General features: G+C 46.7%; 4 protein-coding genes across 4 annotated transcripts; 2 read left to right on the top strand and 2 right to left on the bottom strand.

Moving 5' to 3' along the window:
- Positions 1-48: 48 nt before the first annotated feature.
- Positions 49-1,473, bottom strand: amn (amnion associated transmembrane protein). The gene has a single exon (XM_076143288.1). It carries the CDS (start codon positions 1,456-1,458, stop codon positions 49-51), a length of 1,410 nt encoding a protein of 469 aa, XP_075999403.1. The 5' UTR covers positions 1,459-1,473.
- Positions 1,474-2,501: 1,028 nt separating this feature from the next.
- Positions 2,502-5,116, top strand: LOC142992576 (proton channel OTOP2-like). Its single transcript, XM_076143059.1, has 7 exons — positions 2,502-2,699; positions 2,862-3,250; positions 3,366-3,502; positions 3,585-3,643; positions 3,718-3,842; positions 3,936-4,753; positions 4,841-5,116. Exons 1-7 carry the CDS (start codon positions 2,647-2,649, stop codon positions 5,009-5,011), a joined length of 1,752 nt encoding a protein of 583 aa, XP_075999174.1. The 5' UTR covers positions 2,502-2,646; the 3' UTR covers positions 5,012-5,116.
- A 545-nt stretch (positions 5,117-5,661) lies between these two features.
- Positions 5,662-12,666, bottom strand: hid1a (HID1 domain containing a). The gene is made up of 19 exons (XM_076142657.1): positions 12,447-12,666; positions 11,624-11,773; positions 10,578-10,748; positions 10,192-10,308; positions 9,605-9,711; positions 9,387-9,503; positions 8,881-9,097; positions 8,745-8,801; positions 8,486-8,626; positions 8,299-8,389; positions 8,064-8,215; positions 7,898-7,976; positions 7,657-7,821; positions 7,335-7,562; positions 7,052-7,203; positions 6,890-6,976; positions 6,716-6,807; positions 6,442-6,600; positions 5,662-6,350 (listed from the first exon to the last, which is right to left on the bottom strand). Exons 1-19 carry the CDS (start codon positions 12,510-12,512, stop codon positions 6,287-6,289), a joined length of 2,412 nt encoding a protein of 803 aa, XP_075998772.1. The 5' UTR covers positions 12,513-12,666; the 3' UTR covers positions 5,662-6,286.
- Positions 12,667-13,383: 717 nt separating this feature from the next.
- Positions 13,384-15,695, top strand: LOC142992714 (uncharacterized). The gene is made up of 3 exons (XM_076143242.1): positions 13,384-13,934; positions 14,416-14,530; positions 14,783-15,695. Exons 1-3 carry the CDS (start codon positions 13,918-13,920, stop codon positions 15,026-15,028), a joined length of 378 nt encoding a protein of 125 aa, XP_075999357.1. The 5' UTR covers positions 13,384-13,917; the 3' UTR covers positions 15,029-15,695.
- The last annotated feature ends 641 nt before the right edge of the window (positions 15,696-16,336 follow it).

Below are 16,336 nucleotides of genomic sequence, written 5' to 3'. Positions count from 1 at the left end.
AAGTGCTTTGGGAATCATTAACGTGGTTACAGGTCACTGCAGTCATCTTCAAGCTGTAAAATCAGTTTCATGCTCATCATAAGCTGGATTCACAAAGTGCACACCTGTCTGAGTCAGGCTGATTCCATTATCAGCCCCATACAGCTGGGGGATAGCAGGCATCATTGTGGGAGTGTCAAACATGGGGTTATCAAAGCCTTGATCCAGAGGCCCATCAAGGCTGCCAACAACATGATTTTTCCTGAAGCGAATGCTCGGAGTTGGCAGTGAAGACAGCGAGGGCATGCGAACAACTCCCTTACGAACCAGAACAATCACAAGGACAATGACGATGGCCATAAACGCGAGAGCACCAAACACGATCCCGATCACCATCACGTCTACTCCTTCACCACCGCCACCGGAGGAGGTTTGTAATTCAGCCCCGAGAATCCCGTAGTTAGCGCCTTGATTGCGGGCGTCCTTCACTATGTCAAGGGCCAAAGCTTCTGACTGTGTGCTTGTCCCTCCATCATCAATCACCACCTGGATCACAGCTTTGGAGAAAACAACGAACCCCAGCAGCCTCTGTGGCTTAGAGACTTTAGACATGCCCAGCTGAACAGATTGGTATTGTTCCTGGGTAAGAAACTGGTAGAGGATTCGTTGTCGGTAAGTCTCTAGGTTGAAGCCGTTGGTGTACTGGATGGTGACAATGGCACCGCACATTCCACAGCAGTGTCCCACGGGGTTGAGAGGCTGCTCACAGGTCAGAGAAGAGCATGTGACAGTGGAACAGATTCTGTCTTTATTGACAGAATTCCCACAGTCACAGCCAGTGGGATCTCCACAGCCTGATTTTCCAACATTGATCGGTGTGTTTCTGTGAAACTGCAGGCGGCCCGAGCGTGAGCTGAGGTATCGCTCAAACTCGGATCTGCTACTAAACGTTTGTCCTAGGACAGACACGGTTTTGACGTCGATGCTGGACTGACTGGATGTGGCGTCCACTCTGAAAGAGGAGCGGGCTTTGAAGATCACGTCGTCATACCAGCAGGGGACGCTCTCCTCGTGGACGGAGAACAGGAAGCGTTCCTTCTGCATGTCGTCCAGAGTTGCAGCCACCTGCCACAGAGCTGGGTTGAACCACTGAAGAGGCGCTGAACCTTTAAACTGGGCCGTGACACCTTCTCCGCAGCCTGGATCCTCTACATCCACAACAGAAAATCCTGCTCCTGAATTGAAGATGAACTCCCCATTTACTGGCAACCGCATCTCCCTCACAGAATGCATGGTCTCCACATACACCGACACACTGCTCTGGGCTGGAAACTGAGCAATGTCATTGCCACATGGAACACTTCCTTTGTCCCAGTTGGTCTTGTTCTCATAGTTGGTATCAGGAATCCATTGTTTATACAGAGCGCTGGCTGACCCGACGAGACAGAAGAGAAGGAGCATGTCTGCTGTCCTCAGCATCCTGAATGTTTGTGACAGAGTTAAGGAGAGGTTTTACTTCCAACCTTGTGACTGACACGAGTGCTCAGGTCACCAGTCAAGTTTGCTGAGTTCAGCTACTCACGCCAGCTGACCTGTAAAATATTGACTTTTTCTGCAATAACTGCACTTTTTATAAGCACAATGTGGCACAGAATAGTCTTGTTTTTTTTTTTTTTACATATTCCATAGACTTTGAGTGTCTCAGGGTATCAGACTCTTCTGAAGTAGCTTTTGTGACATTTAGAGAATAAACAACAATGTGGTTGTGATTGAGATGTGAGCTTCCTGCCATTTCAGTATGACACACGACGCAATGATTGCTGGGTAATGACAGCAATTGAAATCATATTTAAGTGAATGATCTTCCATGTGCTGACACTTAAAAGGTCCAGATTCTCTAAAACGTTCAGCCTTTTTTGCCCCTATTTGCTTTTGTCTTTACCTGTCAGTTTTGTTGTGATTGTTTAACTTTGTGATATCAAAGAAATAGCAGGTATATCTAATATAAATAATTATTTACATGACCAGATCGAAATCCTCGGGCTCACATGTCAAATTTCTTTTTTCTTTTTCATTGGCATGAACATGACAGACAAGTGATCCATTACACAATTCATCTATATTTTAATCCGCAATTACAAAAAGTTGCATAAATTGAAAATCCAGGCAAAATACCAAAACAATATCGCAACATACCCTGTAATAATATAATAATAATAATAATAATAATTAAAAAATAATAATAATAATAATAATAATAATAATAATAATAATTAATAAAAACAAATAGGATGGAATAGTAAATAATTCTAACAAACGGGATTTTATATGATTATGCGGCTCTTGTTGCGGGGCTCGCGGCTCTTGTTGCGGGGCTCGCGGCTCTTGTTGCGGGGCTCGCGGCTGCTGTTTGATCGGAGCACCGCGCGTGTAATCAATCCAAAGTGTTTGCACCTGTTCCTGTCCTTCTACACGCACCACTTCCGGGCTCCCTCCGCTCACACACACACATTCACCTGATCAGTATGATAGTCAAAGTGCCGGGTCCACTTATTAGGGTGACAAGTTGTTCTGGTCGGTAATGTTCGTTTTCCTTCACATTAAGTTAAATGTGTCACGGTGTTTGCGCGGTAAGTCCACGCCACCTGTGCTGTTTCTGGGTTCGACATGAAGACTGTGGCTCAGAAGATCCTCCGGAGCTGCAACAAACGCTTATCAAGGTAAACCACCACAATTCCTTCACTTTCCACTAAAGCATTTAAACTCCAAACATACTATTTCCATCATAAATAAAAAAATAAAATCGTCTGTCACTATGTAGTTTGTATTCATAAACTACATCCCAGTGTTGTTTATTGAAGTGTGACTATGTTGTTCTTCAGAAATGCAAACGATGAGCCGGTGGAGTCTGCAGAGGCGCATCTGTCCAACATAGAGACAGCAGCCCAGATGGACAACATCCAGCACCTGTCCAGTCCCCCGGCTGTCCCCTCTGCCCCCAGCCTGCAGGCCCCCAGGGAGAGGGCCCACCACGGAGGGGGCTGGCTCCTGTCCGGCATCATCTGCATCAACATCCTGATCCTGGGCTGCGCTCTGGTCAGCGGCAGCGCCTTCAACAGTGTGGCCATCACCGCCGTGCACCGACAGATCTTCCTCATCGTCCTCCTCCTCCTCACGATGCTGTGGATGCTGTTTTACACCGTCTGCACCGGCCGCAAGAATCGAGAGGTGTTGTTTAGAGACAGCCATGCAGGGCCCGTGTGGCTCCGAGGTGACACACACACACACACACACACACACACACACACGCAGCCCCTCTCTCTGACATATAGTGGCTCTGAGATTTTGCATGAGTTTAAGGTCTAACTTCTCGTTCCACGTTGCAGTTGGTCTGGTGCTCTTCGGCCTGCTCAGTCTGCTCATGGACATCTTCAAGATTGCCAATTACATTGGCTACCTACACTGTGACTCTGCTGTCAAAGTCGCCTTCCCCGTTGTTCAAGCTGTGTTTTTGTTTGTTCAGGTTGTAACACTGTTGAACACATTTGGCTTAAGAACTCACAGCGACTTAACTTGCCCATTGACAAACTGTGTCTGTTTTGTAGACGTACTTCCTATGGGTTCATGCAAAGGACTGTGTGCAAATTCACACAAATTTCACTCGGTAAATACTTTTATTGAATCAGTAAGTGATGATCCTGTCCTGTTTGCTGGATAGTCACAGTTGGAGTCTTTCAGGTGTGGGCTCACTCTTACACTTTCAACTAACTTGGTGGTTTGGATGGCGGCGGTGGCGGAGGAATCGGTTCACCAGACTGACGTGCCTGATCTGAGTGCAAATTCCAACCACAGCTGGAACAGAGGTACCCCTTCATTACACGGTTTCACTTAATTTACGGCCATTTTGCTGGCGAAACGAGATGGTAAACTGTAAAATGCGCTGCTTTCTGCTCCAGCCAGCTATGCGGGTAGCAAATGTCAATGCAGCCACTCGATGTGCAGCACCTTCAAAGAGGCCTACTATTACCTGTACCCCTTCAACATAGAGTACAGCCTCTTTGCTTCTGCTATGGCCTACGTCATGTGGAAAAATGTGGGTCGGCTCGTGGAGGACCACAGCCACCACAACGCGAAGTTCCGTCTGAAGGATGTGTATGTGGGACCTGTCGCAGGGATCCTGGTGGTGACAGCAGGACTTGCAGCCTTCATATTTTATGAGATAGACATCACAAAAGAGGACAAGAAGAGGAAAACCACGGCCCTGCTGGTCCACTTCATCATGAATATTGTGATTGTGAGCCTCATGTCCATCTCCACTGTGATCGGCTGTGCAGTCTACAGGCTGGACCAGCGGGAACACGTGTCAGAGAAGAACCCCACGCGCAGCCTGGACGTGGGGCTGCTAGTGGGAGCGTCCATGGGACAGTTCATCATCAGCTATTTCAGTATTGTGGCCGTGGTGGCCACCGGAGCAAAGGGCTACTTAAATGGACTCAATCTGGCCTGGGCTTTGCTGACAGTGGTCCAGCTGGGCCTGCAGAACTATTTCATCATTGAAGGTCTGCATCGGGAGCCCTTCCACGTGATGCAGGAAGCAGCGTTGCACACAAATGCCCATGCGTCTCAAGAGCAGATGGAGATAATCGCGTTGGAGATGATCGCTTTGGAGATGAATGATTTCAGGAACCCCCAGCCTTCAAATGATGGCGGGATTGGCTGGAAAAGAAAAGCGCTAAAGGAAGTGTGTTTGTTTTTGCTGCTTTCCAACATTATTGTAAGTTCCACTTGAGCTCATTCTTGCACAAACTATCAGTTTAACATTGTCTCTTATGATCCTGTGTTAAACGTCTTTCTTTTCCAGCTCTGGATCATGCCTGCATTCGGCGCTCGGCCCCAGTTTGACCACTACACTGAGACCAAGTTCTTCAAATTCACCATGTGGGCTGCTATTGTCAACATTGGACTTCCTTTTGGGATCTTCTACCGCATGCACTCTGTGGCCAGTCTGTTTGAGGTGTACATAATCACTTAAAATGGACATTTCTGTCCATGATTTAACATTGTCAGTTTTAACTGTTAACTAAGTTCCTTACTTTTTATTTCAAAGTGTTTATATTAATATATTTTAAAGAATAAACATGCTGGAAAATCACTACTGTGACCATTGTACTGTGTTTTTCTCTTAATAATTCTTAGTTTAGTCCTCTAAAAGTGTATTTAAAGGTCTCAGTTTGAGCAAAGTGAGGGGCTGGCAGGTTCACAGTGCCACCTAGTGGTCACGACAAAGGTGCAGATTTGAATACTAAATGGCACAGTGAGGCCAGGCTGCATGCAAGAGTTGTAGAAGGCATCAAGCACCGGTTCTACCTGATGGTTCCTTTGGTTCTTATTTGTACTTTTGGGCAAATATCTGATTCATGCAACTTCAAGCCATGGCTGCTACTTCCTGCAGCATGTGTTTGAATGCTTTCATGAGACTCTTGGGAGATTTCACTATAGAAGCAACAGATGTTTGCTGTTCAGTTGACACCTGATCATATCACATAACTATGACTTATGTTCCCTGCCTGTTCTGATGGTGTGAACAAGCTTCAAGCGCTCCAAACAGGTATGTGAGGAAGAATGTGTGGTATTTTCTCAACTTTCCATGAGAACATCACTGGAACTCATACAGAATGCACAGATGCATATGAATATATATTTTCAGGATAATTTAAGGAAAATACAATTTTCAACATCACAGAGTAAGCATAGCCAGCCAGATCAACATTTGGTCTTATACATAAAACATACAGTCTGCATTGTCCTCAGTCTTATTGTTACACTGTCACATAAACGACCATAACATCTGATAAATCAGTGCAACGTCACATTAAAGCATGGGCAAGCACTATAACAACAATGTGAAACACCAATATTGTGCCATTCAGGATATGTTACAGGCCTCTGCTGGAGGAAGAGTCTGACTGATCCTCTGTCACCGCGTTACATTGGCAAGAAAAGAACTTAAACCTTCAGCAAACACTCAAGTCATCTCGGTGCTTAGACATTCTGCGGTCTTGAGGTTAAAGGAAATGTACAAACCCTGTCATTTACAAACATAAATTATTCATTGATTGAGTCATCTCCTTAATCCGTACTGACTCTTCCAGTGGTCTAAAGGACTCTTAACCAAGTCAGTCAGTTCAGGGGGGAGTATGATGAAGACTATGAGCCAAGTTACAAAGTGAGGTTTACTGGTAAACCAGCAGATACTGAGCAGAGGAGGAGCCGTGGAGCTGAAGAGTTCCCATTTCAGGATTTCAGCCTACATCCTCTGGATCTCGAAAAGGCGAACATCAGTGTCGTACCAGATAGGAGGGTCCACATTGCTAAGATCAAAACAAAATAAGGTTTTAATCTTTCCTCAGCTTGGGAAGGTTTTGAATGAGTTTGAGTTTGAATGGTGGCTGAATCTCTTACCGCAGATAAACCACGCCCCACATGTAAGTACGGAACCACATGGCGGTGCCTGCGTTGGCCTGATACTTCCTGATGAGGATGGGGTGAGGGACTGGCAGGAGGCCCACCAGAGTGCCGTGCTGGAGAAATTTCAGGATCTCAGACTCATCAGTCAGGCCCCTGGAGTGAATTACAGAGTGCATGTATAGTATAGTTAGTGTCACATTTTCAATACAACCTCAAACAATATGTAAGTGTACACTCTGAATAAGAAGCAAGAGAACAGCTCACATACTTGTCAATGCAAATCTTCTCCACCTGGGGAACAAGCACTTGTAGAAGTCGCATGATTGTCTGCAGGGGCAGCTTGCACTTCCAGGAGAGAACCTAGAAGAGGACAGAGACCTGTGATCGCTCCTTTTTCTACATTATTATTATCATTACACTGGAGCTCAGAGGACTCACTGACCCATTCAGGTGTGGTGACCCAGTTAGACGATGAAGATGCGCTTGACAAACGTCTCCTCTCCATTTCTGCTTCAGTGTAGAAAACGTCCTGATAGGCACAGATTTAGTTCATGCATACGCTTATAAACACATGTACAGTACACACACACACACACACACTTACTTCACTGTCTCTTCCTGAGTTTGATTCCGTGTCACTGGTCCCAGTGACGGCACTTTGGTCTGACTGGACTGCGTGTTGAGAGTCGCCCACGGGCACGGACACCATGGTCCCGTCCTCTGATACCTGGGACTTCTCAGTTAGTTTATCAATGCCTGCGGAAAAACCACAAATACAGTCAGAGAGGAGGAGACAGCAATATCTGACGCGCACACACACACACACAAGATTCTACCCAAGAATTGCTATTTCTAAAAATCAAAATAGCATGAAAGAGAATCTGAACCTGGTATGGCGATCAGACTGGCCTTTAGCGTCCCGGGCTCGGCCGGCACCGCAGGGTGGGAACCCTCCATGGACACCGTCTCCTGAGAGCTGGTGCGGGAGATGACGTCAGGCGTCTTCCTCTTCCTCTGTAAAGCCCTCTGGATGGAGGCGGAGTCAGAGGGCAGGTTGGCCAGCTGGTGGAACACGTTGCGCTTGCGGATGATGGCGTACACCAAGTTGCAGTTTCCTGGTTGCAGGTGAAACAAAAACAGATGTGTACATACAGACGACCACCTGCAAATCCGTACAAGCCTGGGAAATCGTGTGCCGATTCCTCCTACCATCAAACTGGTACTGGATAATGTTGTTGAATGCCTCCAGGAGGAAAAAGACCAGGTGGTGGTTCTGTGATGCGGAGAACAGGAACCAGTTGGTGGAAAACGCCTCCAGAAGGTGAAGCAGTTTGTTAGCTGCAACCATGGACAGACTCTTCAAGTACGGAGACACTGTAGCAGAAGCAGAGGATTATAAGTGAAGATGAGAATGGAGATTGAGAGATTGAGACCTCAATGGTTTACTGACCGTTAACCACGATGGTGAGGAGACAGTCGAACAGAGGCTGGAGCCGCTGGTGCCCGGTGGTGACGATCTTGTGGAAGACCTGCAAACCAGAGGGATGGCTGTGAGAGCAGAGCGTCACCTGTTAAGTTTGGGATGTCAGTCATAGGGTTTGTCTCGGGGTCCTCACCACGATCAGTAGGTCAGCGTGCGTCCCGGTGAACACTGGGATGTCCATAGGCACGTGGGCGGAGAAGGGCTTGTTCAAACGTACGCCAAAGTTTCGCTCGCCGCTCAGCAGGAGCAAGATGAAGACGCCGATGTGCATGAGTCCCACGCGAGCTGTAGCCAAGGGTGATACACATCAAGAAGGAAGCATTTCTAATACTAAACAGACTTCTCACCACACAGTAAGTAAGACTCACACTGGTCAGCCCTGGCGTCGTTCAGGCAGAAGAGTATCGGAACCAGAATGTCCAACACGTCACTGCTCTTCAGGACGAAAAACAGGAACTTCTGTCTCAGGGAACGCAAAAGACACGTGAGTTAAAACATGCGCCGGCTTTAAACGTCACGTCCGTCCAAACAAAGCTCTTGAAAATCATAATCAACCTTATTAAAGTCGCAAAGTTTCCAGAAAAGCACCAGCAGCTCTTGATGGAACTGGATCTTCTTTGTGGAGTTTGGCAGGTACGTCTGAGTCAGAGGGTTTGTGAGCAGACGAGCTAAACCCTTCAACACAAAGTCAAAGTCCTGCCAATGGCACACACACACACACACACACACACACACACACAAGGACAGCTTTGTAAAAGGTGTGTTTACGGGCTGATCTGGTTGTACTGAGCAGAGAAGCATGGCAGCCTCTTACCTCTTCTCTGTGAATCCTTGACAAATAATTCACAAACAGGTTCTCGGGTCCTGCAGACTGGAAAAGAAAGCACATAAACATTTATTACATAACTGATCATCGCCGCATGCACTTGTGGTCTACTTTCTTCTCCTACCTCCTGTTCCTCCATGCTGGATGGGGACGGGGGACGGTGAGACCCCCCTCCTCCTCCTCCGTCGTGCTCCAACGTGACGATCAGGATCTGCACGGCCTGCTCCACCAGCTGCTCCCGGTAGTCGGAGAAGAGCAGGTGGTTGTAAGGAATGCCGTAGCCAACCGGGTCATAGGCGCACACCACGTTGAGCAGAGAGGTGAAGAGAGGCAGGGCGTGTCTGCGAAGAAGCGGACACCATGTCAGAGAAGCGCACATGCATTCACGTGTAGAATTGGCCTTGTGAGCATCTACTTGGCTTCTCCGTCCAAGTAGTTCTAATGTAACTGGAACTGAAGTTTAAAGACAATGAAGAAACTGTGATGAGAGCACAGAGACTGCTCTGTCCTCTGACATGGATACTCTCTTTCCAGGAAGTCTGATTATTTACTCCTGCATCTCTTGCCACATTTCAAACATCTTCTCATAATTCACTTCATGGTGGGGTTGTTCAGCTCGTGCACCCTCACCTGTTTTCTGTGGAGCAGAAGAAGGTCACCCAGGGGTTAAGGACGGTGTTGTCTGATGAAGGAGGCAGGTACATGGCCTCGGAGAAACAGGTCAACAACAATCTCAGCAACTCTGTCCTGGTGAGGGTCAGAGACAAAGAAGGAAACAACTCAGTCACATCACGTAGAGAGAGAGAGAGAGAGTGAGGAGTGTTGAGATGCACATACACGTGACTCACCTGTTCAGGTCGTGGATGTAATTGAGGGGGGGCGACTGTGCGAACCCCACGCCTGCTTCCCAGATGTACTCACAGCTGTCTATAGACTGCATGTTCTCTACAGAGTCCTGTGTCAAGCATTAACATACAATCAGCTCAGTGGCTTTCTCTGAACCTTTTCTTAAATATCATGCAAAGGAGCTATATCGTCCTCATCTTCATCATCCTCATCTGTGTTACTGTTAAAGGGTTAGGTGTCAACGGAGATGGAGGACAGTTAAGCAAATGCTGCAGGTCGCCACAGATCGTTCAAGCACGGAGGCTGTTTCCCTAAAGACTCTCTCTTATTCAGCTGCCGTTTAACAAGCCACATTTCTTTTCTTATCTTTCTCTCCAGCTAAGTGACAAGAAACGTTTCCTGGTCATCTCCTGTGTGCTGTTGTTGTTTTTTTGTTGTATTCTTTCCAGTGAAGAACTTGATTGACAGGTTAGTTTGAAATTTAGACCAGGAAGAAGAAAATGGCATTATATGTTAAACTGTATGTTGACTGCACGTAGTTTGTTCCAGACATGATTCTGTTTGGCTGTTGACAGAACTGTGGACTCACCGGGCCTCTCTTGTGGCTATGCACAGTGAAATCGGGGCAGAAGAGCAGGTCAGCGATGGCCAGGAGCAGCGATTCAGCCAGCGGTCGAGCTCCATCGTCTTCATCCAGCTCATCTGTCTGAAAGGGACAGACGTGTTTGAGATTAACTCTCTCAACAGGGAAGAAGGAAAAGACACTTCTGAAACCAGTCCAACTGAGTAAAGGATATGATTCCATGATAGCACTGGATTGCGTAAGAGTCATAAGCATACTGATGCAATTTTGACACTGGTTCGTGAAAACACTGCCTCACGTACTGTAGGCAACGGCTTCACTGTCTGATCATTCTTTAATAACAGCGATGAACAGGTTATTGATTAAAAAAAAAACACATGGTGTCCACTCACCCCGGCCCGCCCAGCCCCGGGCACGGTGGACCAGAAGAACCCTCTCCAGTCCTGGTCTTCAAAGATGTAGGGAAGAATGCGTGTGAGGACGCGAGTGCAGTTCAGCACCACCTGCTTCTCCCTCTCTGTGGGGCAGCCGCACTCTGCCCCCTGCACCAGCTTCTCCACAGCCTGAGGGATCCACATGTGTAGGCAGGAGGTGAGAGATGGAGGATGGATGAGAGAAAACAACACCTGCAGACTCACAAACACCTCAACAAAAGGGCCAGTCTAATGATTTTACCTCTTTAGCTCAAAAAGCTTGTATTGGGTTTTCTGATGTAATGAAAGTCATATTATTATAAGTTTTTTAAAGACCTGGCCAATTACCTTCTATTACTACCACTGCCCAGTCCACCTGTATGCTGCCAAAAACTGACATTGTGATTGTTTTGGTCCATAAAAATGATTGATCCTTTTAGAAAATGTGCATAGCAAACAAAGCTAGCAGAATAAGTATGTATAATCCTTTCTATCTCACTCTACCACATCTATAACATGCATCTTCATCCCCTGTTCAGTGAACACTTGGCCGATTACTGTTAGTCTGACAAAACACAGTGCATCTCATAAACTGATTACTGGACATCATTTTCACTGAGACAAACATTGTGCGTTTCGTATCTGACAATGTAACAAAACCCACTGGATCAGCTCAGCTTCAAGGACTCTTGTTGCCTCTGCCTCTTTATTTGATTTAGTAGCACTAAGTAGCCATGTATGTCTGTTTTCTTACTGATAGGCAAGTTCAAAAGGAAGCCTGGAGAGACAGGAAGGGAAGGAAGAGGAAGGGAGAGGAAGGGACGTTGACTCATTTCATTCTTGCATCGAGAGACTGCCATGCTGACAGACACCTCTGTGAGACTAACACACACACACACACACACACACACACGCACACACAAATCATGCCTGCCTTGTTCCATGATTACGCATTTCCCAATCAATCCAATCTCCCAAAACAAGAATGGAATTTCACAAAAGCAATTACTTCATGCTGAGAGTACCTTATAGCAGAGGGTTGCCAGATTTGAGGGGGACTCCTCTCGGACTGCTCTTATCTCCGCCGCTGGCACCAGTGCAAAAACATCCTGGACTGTGGTGGTGGTGTCTGCCCAGAACTGGTCCCAGAAGGCATCGTCTGTGGCTTCCACCGGCTGAGGGACACAATGTTTACACTGAAATTCCCACCTCCCATATTCCACATCTGAGACAAATTGGACATTTTGTGTCATTCAGGTTGGAGGTATAACATTCTTCCATTCTTATTCTTCATTTAAATCCTCATCACTCCATGCTGCTGCTGATTACAATGCATGTCATACTGTGTGTTTTGTCTTGCACGAATGAACACCCAAAGCCTATCAGGCAATGTAAACACAACCTCTGTTCTTGCAGGCAGACGGTAATCTCGCGCACTGATCTCAGTCCACCTGCCGCATCTGCAATAGTCGGTTTCAACTACGTCATTGGCGTTAATGTGGTTACGCCTTCATACGTATCTTTCCGTTACAAACAATCGCAAACCCTCCGTTCGCATGTGTTCGCGTCTGCGGGTATTAAACGCAATACGACAGATCTGGAGCAGGCCTGTAGACTGGCACGGCTCCAACACTCATGTTGTTCACATGTTACATGTTGTCATCACAATCAGAATACACAGATTTGCGCTGGGAACGTGTCAGACTTTGATTTTGGCGACCACATCATCTGCATTTTCTCTTCTCCTCCTCGGTGACGCTCTGCGCTCAGTGCGCTCATCGGTGCACTGTCCCTGCGTTGTCTCTTTAAAACAAAATCGTTTTTAATCATTCGTTTTGATGTCCGTACCTGTGTTTTGGTTGTCAGTTGAATCACTGCTTTCCTGAAGTTGAGTTTGGAGTCGGTGCTGCCCATCGCGTTTATTTCCCTTTAGAATAACAAGCGCGTCGCTGCGGATCCCTGTTAATCTGCGTCTGCTTCGATGGAGTCATTGGCGGAGGCGTTCGTTATGTTATTGGTCGGCTGGACAGGCTGCACTACAGGATGTAACTTCCGGGTTGTTGAGCTTAAAGCCATTCGAGTGGAAGCTCCCTGTCACCCTCGGCGTTATGTTGCAAATATTTGAAGACAAACGGTTCACCTCGGTCGTGATTTTCTTGTTTTTTAAAGCACCAAACCTCCTCAGCTACTGGTCCTGCAAACCACATGATTTGCCCCGGGCTGCACAAATACATAATTAATTAAATAGATAGATAAATTATCTATCCAGATAATTCTTCTTTATAGTTGCAGTTTGTTGTCAGTTGTTTATTAAATGTGGTTTAGTGAAGACGTATTCTCATCCGATCCTTACAAACGGTTTCTCTGCTTAATGGTTTTATTGCAAACAGCGACATCCTTTGGAGGAATATACGCTGTGTCGGTCATATAACAATTTGTTGAATGGGGTGTTTAATTCAGATCAATTAACATTTAATAGTCAAAATAAATCATTGCTGGCTTCAACAAACCATTAAACGAATTAATAATGCTATATTTTCTCGTAATGCATTGCAGGGTGCGGGCTGTAGTCTGATCGTATTATCACTTCCCTTATAACCATCAAACTCCCCCCCCCCCCCCTTCTATCACACACACACACACACACACACACACACACCGGTTTGCCTCATCATAATAAACTGTTCCCGTAGATTCTGGAGCTTTTTCCATTTCGTCAGTATGTAATGGAGGTATTTTGCAAGCGGTCCGTGAATGCATCTTGCCGGGCTTTGCGCAGGCGCAGTAGCATGTAAACACAGGTCAGTGAAGCCATCATAGCTTCTCTCTGTAGCACAGCGGTCGTTAGCCTGACATCATCCTGACCAAAGCCGTTCTTTATTGCGTTTCTTGTACTTGGTTGATTTCAAACTGTTAGTTTAGTAAATGTGTTAATCCCACCGGATGTGGCCGGTAGTTTAACCCCGGTAGGAGGAGCAAACACCAAGATAACCATTTACTTAGGGTCAACAGAAGCTAACGGTGTTTCCCGTTAGCTTGCAGTGTTACGTGAATGTAACGTCATTGTTTTAGCTCCATAACCAAATTCTCTGTTTTGTTCCATTTAATAGGCAAACACTCCGGTTGGTTTATCTGTGGTAGATTATATTTTTTAGTAGTATTACCACAATGTTAATCGACGGCATATTTTTATTTTGGAAGCTTAGTAAACTATGTTAACATTGTTAGTTTAGGCCACAGAGTGACAGAAGCTAAGCTAACGTTAGCAGGCGGACATCAAGAGGAAGATCATCCAGATCGATGCATTTACTCTCATCATATGTTGACTGAAAGCAGGTGAGGCATGCAGTTTGTCATTTAGTTTGTGTTTTGTGTAAGCTATCATCTGAGTTCTATTCCGTGTTTCCGATACGCTGCGGAAGTTGTGTAGTTGAAACATTTATAGCTGCAGTTAATAAATAAACCTTCTGCTCAGAAAGTATCAACATTCACAATTGCAGTCCGCAGTACTTTAAGGTTTAAGCTGCATCAGTGTTCGATATATAGGTTTGATTATCGATCATAGGCTTTCATTTAATCTTTGTTGTAACATTGGTAGGCTGTGCGTCAGATCGATGTCAAGGGTTTTATTTTATGTTCTGTATCTGTTTGTACAATGTAACATCTAAGAAAATGAAACCAGGATGTGGACTTTTGTTTTGTTTACCTCCAGTCTGAGCCTGAAGTGCTTTTCTAAATGTGATCTTTATTTGTGACGCTTCCACTTTGTTCCTGCTAACCTCTAATCTACTCTGTCTGCTTTTCATGAATCCAACAGGAAACGGCAGCACAGTGGAGGCAATGAGAGCGGCCAGCTTGTTCCACAGGCCAAGAGGCTCAGCAGAGCTCATCCACTGTCCCCTGAGCCGGGCCGGGACGCCTGGGACTCTGAGGTACGCAGAAACCAGGTCCTGTGGTTCCACTGGCCTGCGTCTCTCAGCACTTCTTTGTTTATTACAACATCCGCTCAGCACAAAGCTGCGTAAACACTTCTTTCACTTAGTTTTTAATACAGGAAGTAGCAACATCCAGTACGTATGCGGCTGCTAATGTTCCTGCCTCCTGAGGCCTGAGGAACGATCAATCATCTTGTTATGGGAAGTGTTTGTCCTAACCTATAACACGCCATGTCTTTTCCTCTCCAGTCCTCCAACAGTGAGAGCAGCGGGCTCAGCAGTCCGGAGCACGCGGCCGGGGGCAGCAGTCATTGTGTCGTGGACGCTATGAGGGGCCCCGGCGCTCCGGGCCCCTGCAGTCCCCACAGCTCCACTGACTCCTCAGAACCGGCTGGCCAGACCAACCCGGTCTCCTACGACCAGATAAACCGCATTCTGAAGGAGGCCCACTTTCAAAGCCTGCAGAGCCGCGGGCAGCTCAGGGAGGCTCGATGACCCGCCGTCCCCTCTCTGACCCCCCCCCCCCCCCCCCCCCCCCCCCCGCAACATCACCAGGCTGATCTCTCCTCCTCCCATCTCCAGTCACACTGCTGTTATCTGGGAGTCCAGCTCCAAGTCAGGTATCTGGAGAGGGTCCATCAGTAGATCCGATCCAAGTGAGACTCGCTTTAGCAATAACAACCACAGGATCCACATGAGGCTTCTTTTTGTGTGCGATCCATTTCTTTTACTGACTAGTTTGATTGACATGCTGCTGTGTGAGCCTGATAGTTAACGAGCTGTAGATCCGTACCAACGCACACATGTAGGTTGGTGAGTGTGTGTAGAGCCTGAGTGTGCGTAGAGCCTGAGTGTGCGTAGAGCCAGAGTGTGTGTGTAGAGCCAAAGTGTGAGCACGTGGATCAGTCTGGGTGGGATTTGCACTCGGCGCCTCTTTGCTCCCGTGTGTGGACGGGACTTCTCTGTAAAAGGCGGCAGACTTTGGGACGTGACGCAGGCCGCAGTTGTTTTTAAACGACCACGGCGAAAACAAATCAACGTCACGTCAAGACAAAATAACACGTTTGGTGTATGCGAAATAGATTGAATTATTTCATGACTTCTCCCATGGCCTTCAAGTCTTCTATGCTGTGTAGATCCTCTGCCTCTTAATCTCCCTCCCCCTCCCCCCCTCCTCTTTTCAGGTTGAGGGCTCTTTTATGTGGCATGTAGAGAACTTCTGTCCTTCTTCTTCTTCTCCCTCTTCTTTCCGTAGACGATTACAGCCTGTAGGAACAAAAAAAGACATTGTGGCGTTTGCGTGACATTCCTGCGAGCCGGGGCGTCCGCACAACCGCACGGTTACCGCACGAGTGTCCCCGCACACCCAAACATCCAGGTACAAGCGCAGACCGTCACATCTGCCACGCGTCTCTTCCATCTCTTCTATGGCGGGCCGCAGGGGGGGAAGGAAGGAAGGGGGTCAGGTTCTGATCAGCTGTTTCTTTATCTTCTTTTTTGGTTTTTCCAGACTGTGGTGTGTTAGAACTCGAGAGAGAGAGAGAAAAAAAAAAAAAAAGCATTTTGAAGATGTAGTTTATTTTTTACGATGATCTATTTTTTGTATTGTACAGACGTTGGGGTTTGTACATGCCGTTGACGTTCCATTGACATTGTTTTTGTTTCATGTAAATACGCCACATTTCCAAAAAAAAATAAATAAAAGAAGTCCTGTTTTTGAACAAACAACAAAGGCATTCTTCACTTCTTTGACCGCAGCACAACGAGCTCACACGTCTCCGAGGCGACAGTGATCTCAGCTTT

The sequence above is a fragment of the Genypterus blacodes genome, unplaced genomic scaffold (genome assembly GCF_046128005.1).
Source record: "Genypterus blacodes isolate CSIRO-AG114 ecotype Tasmania unplaced genomic scaffold, CSIRO-AGI_Gbla_v1 ptg000022l_1, whole genome shotgun sequence".
In the NCBI taxonomy this organism is placed as follows: Eukaryota; Metazoa; Chordata; class Actinopteri; order Ophidiiformes; family Ophidiidae; genus Genypterus; species Genypterus blacodes.
The sequence above is the reverse complement of the archived record's forward strand: the minus strand, read 5'-3'. Positions and strand labels throughout refer to the sequence as shown.